A 1,188-nucleotide genomic window follows, 5' to 3' on the forward strand; every position below is an offset into this window, starting at 1 on the left:
GTCATTCATTATAACATCCATTTTGTCATTCATTATAACATCCTTTTTGTCATTCATTATAACATCCTTTTTGTCATTTGTTTGATTTGTTTTGTTCTTTTACAATATATAAATATATATGTTTTTATTTTATAAATTTTTTTTTATTTAAATGTCAATAAGATCAAAAAAAAATAAGAACATTTAAATATATGTATTTATAAATAATATATATATATATATATATATATATATATATATATATATATTATAATTTCATATATATAATATTTATATATATGTATCTTTAAAAATATTGATGTAATAATCAATTTTATATATTTCTTCTTTTTCTTATTTCTAGATTAATTTTAAATTTAATTTCCTTTGATATTATTTGTATTAAACGTTATATATATACCTTATATTTTAAAAGATCATATATATATATATATATATATATATATATATATATATATATATATATTTATTTATTTATTTCATTTTGTATTTTTTTATTATTATTTTAAAAAATAATACGTTCAATTTATCAATGACGAAAAATAAAAAAGGAAAAAATAAAGAAGTTATAAATAACTATGAAGAAGAAGAAGATTATAATATCATAGATCATGATGAAAATGCCGAAGTGGATGTAATTCCTGAACCCGATTTTAATTCAAATATGGTTTATTTAAATATATACGATTTAGATTCCGTTTCTAAAGTTGTTAATACTGTCGCTAGATCAGTAGGAGCCGGTAAAACAAAGAGATTAAATATCAATAAAAGAAAATATTCATAATGAAAAGCAGATTATAAAAATAAATAAATAAATATATATATATATATATATATATATATATAGTTTGATAATACATATAATTATTCATTATATATTATTATAATTATTTTATATTATATATTTAATTTTTTTTTTTTTTCTTTTAAATATATATATCTTGTATTATCATTTTTTCTTAGGTGCTTTTCATGCTGGTGTAGAAGTATATGGATATGAATATTCGTTTGGTTACATAATGGGTATGAAAAAAAAAAAAAAAAAAAACAAGACCCTTACTTTTAAATTAATAAATAAATAAATAAATATAAATATATATATATATATATATATATATATATATATATATATATGTTATTTTCCCACATTTTATTTTTAGATGGTGAAACAGGCGTAACTAAGACAAA

General features: G+C 15.7%; 1 protein-coding gene across 1 annotated transcript in view; it reads left to right on the forward strand.

Moving 5' to 3' along the window:
* Positions 1-532: 532 nt before the first annotated feature.
* The window catches only part of PRSY57_1006300 (PPPDE peptidase, putative), a gene marked incomplete at both ends in the record, with an annotated part of 1,252 nt that continues 596 nt past the window's right edge, over positions 533-1,188 (forward strand). Inside the window, 3 exons of the mRNA XM_020114847.1 lie at positions 533-740; positions 964-1,023; positions 1,161-1,188. Of these exons, the coding sequence (XP_019970393.1) occupies positions 533-740; positions 964-1,023; positions 1,161-1,188 (296 nt within the window). The remainder of the gene's footprint in view (positions 741-963; positions 1,024-1,160) is intronic.

Source organism: Plasmodium reichenowi, chromosome 10 (assembly GCF_001601855.1).
Source record: "Plasmodium reichenowi strain SY57 chromosome 10, whole genome shotgun sequence".
NCBI lineage: Eukaryota > Apicomplexa > Aconoidasida > Haemosporida > Plasmodiidae > Plasmodium > Plasmodium reichenowi.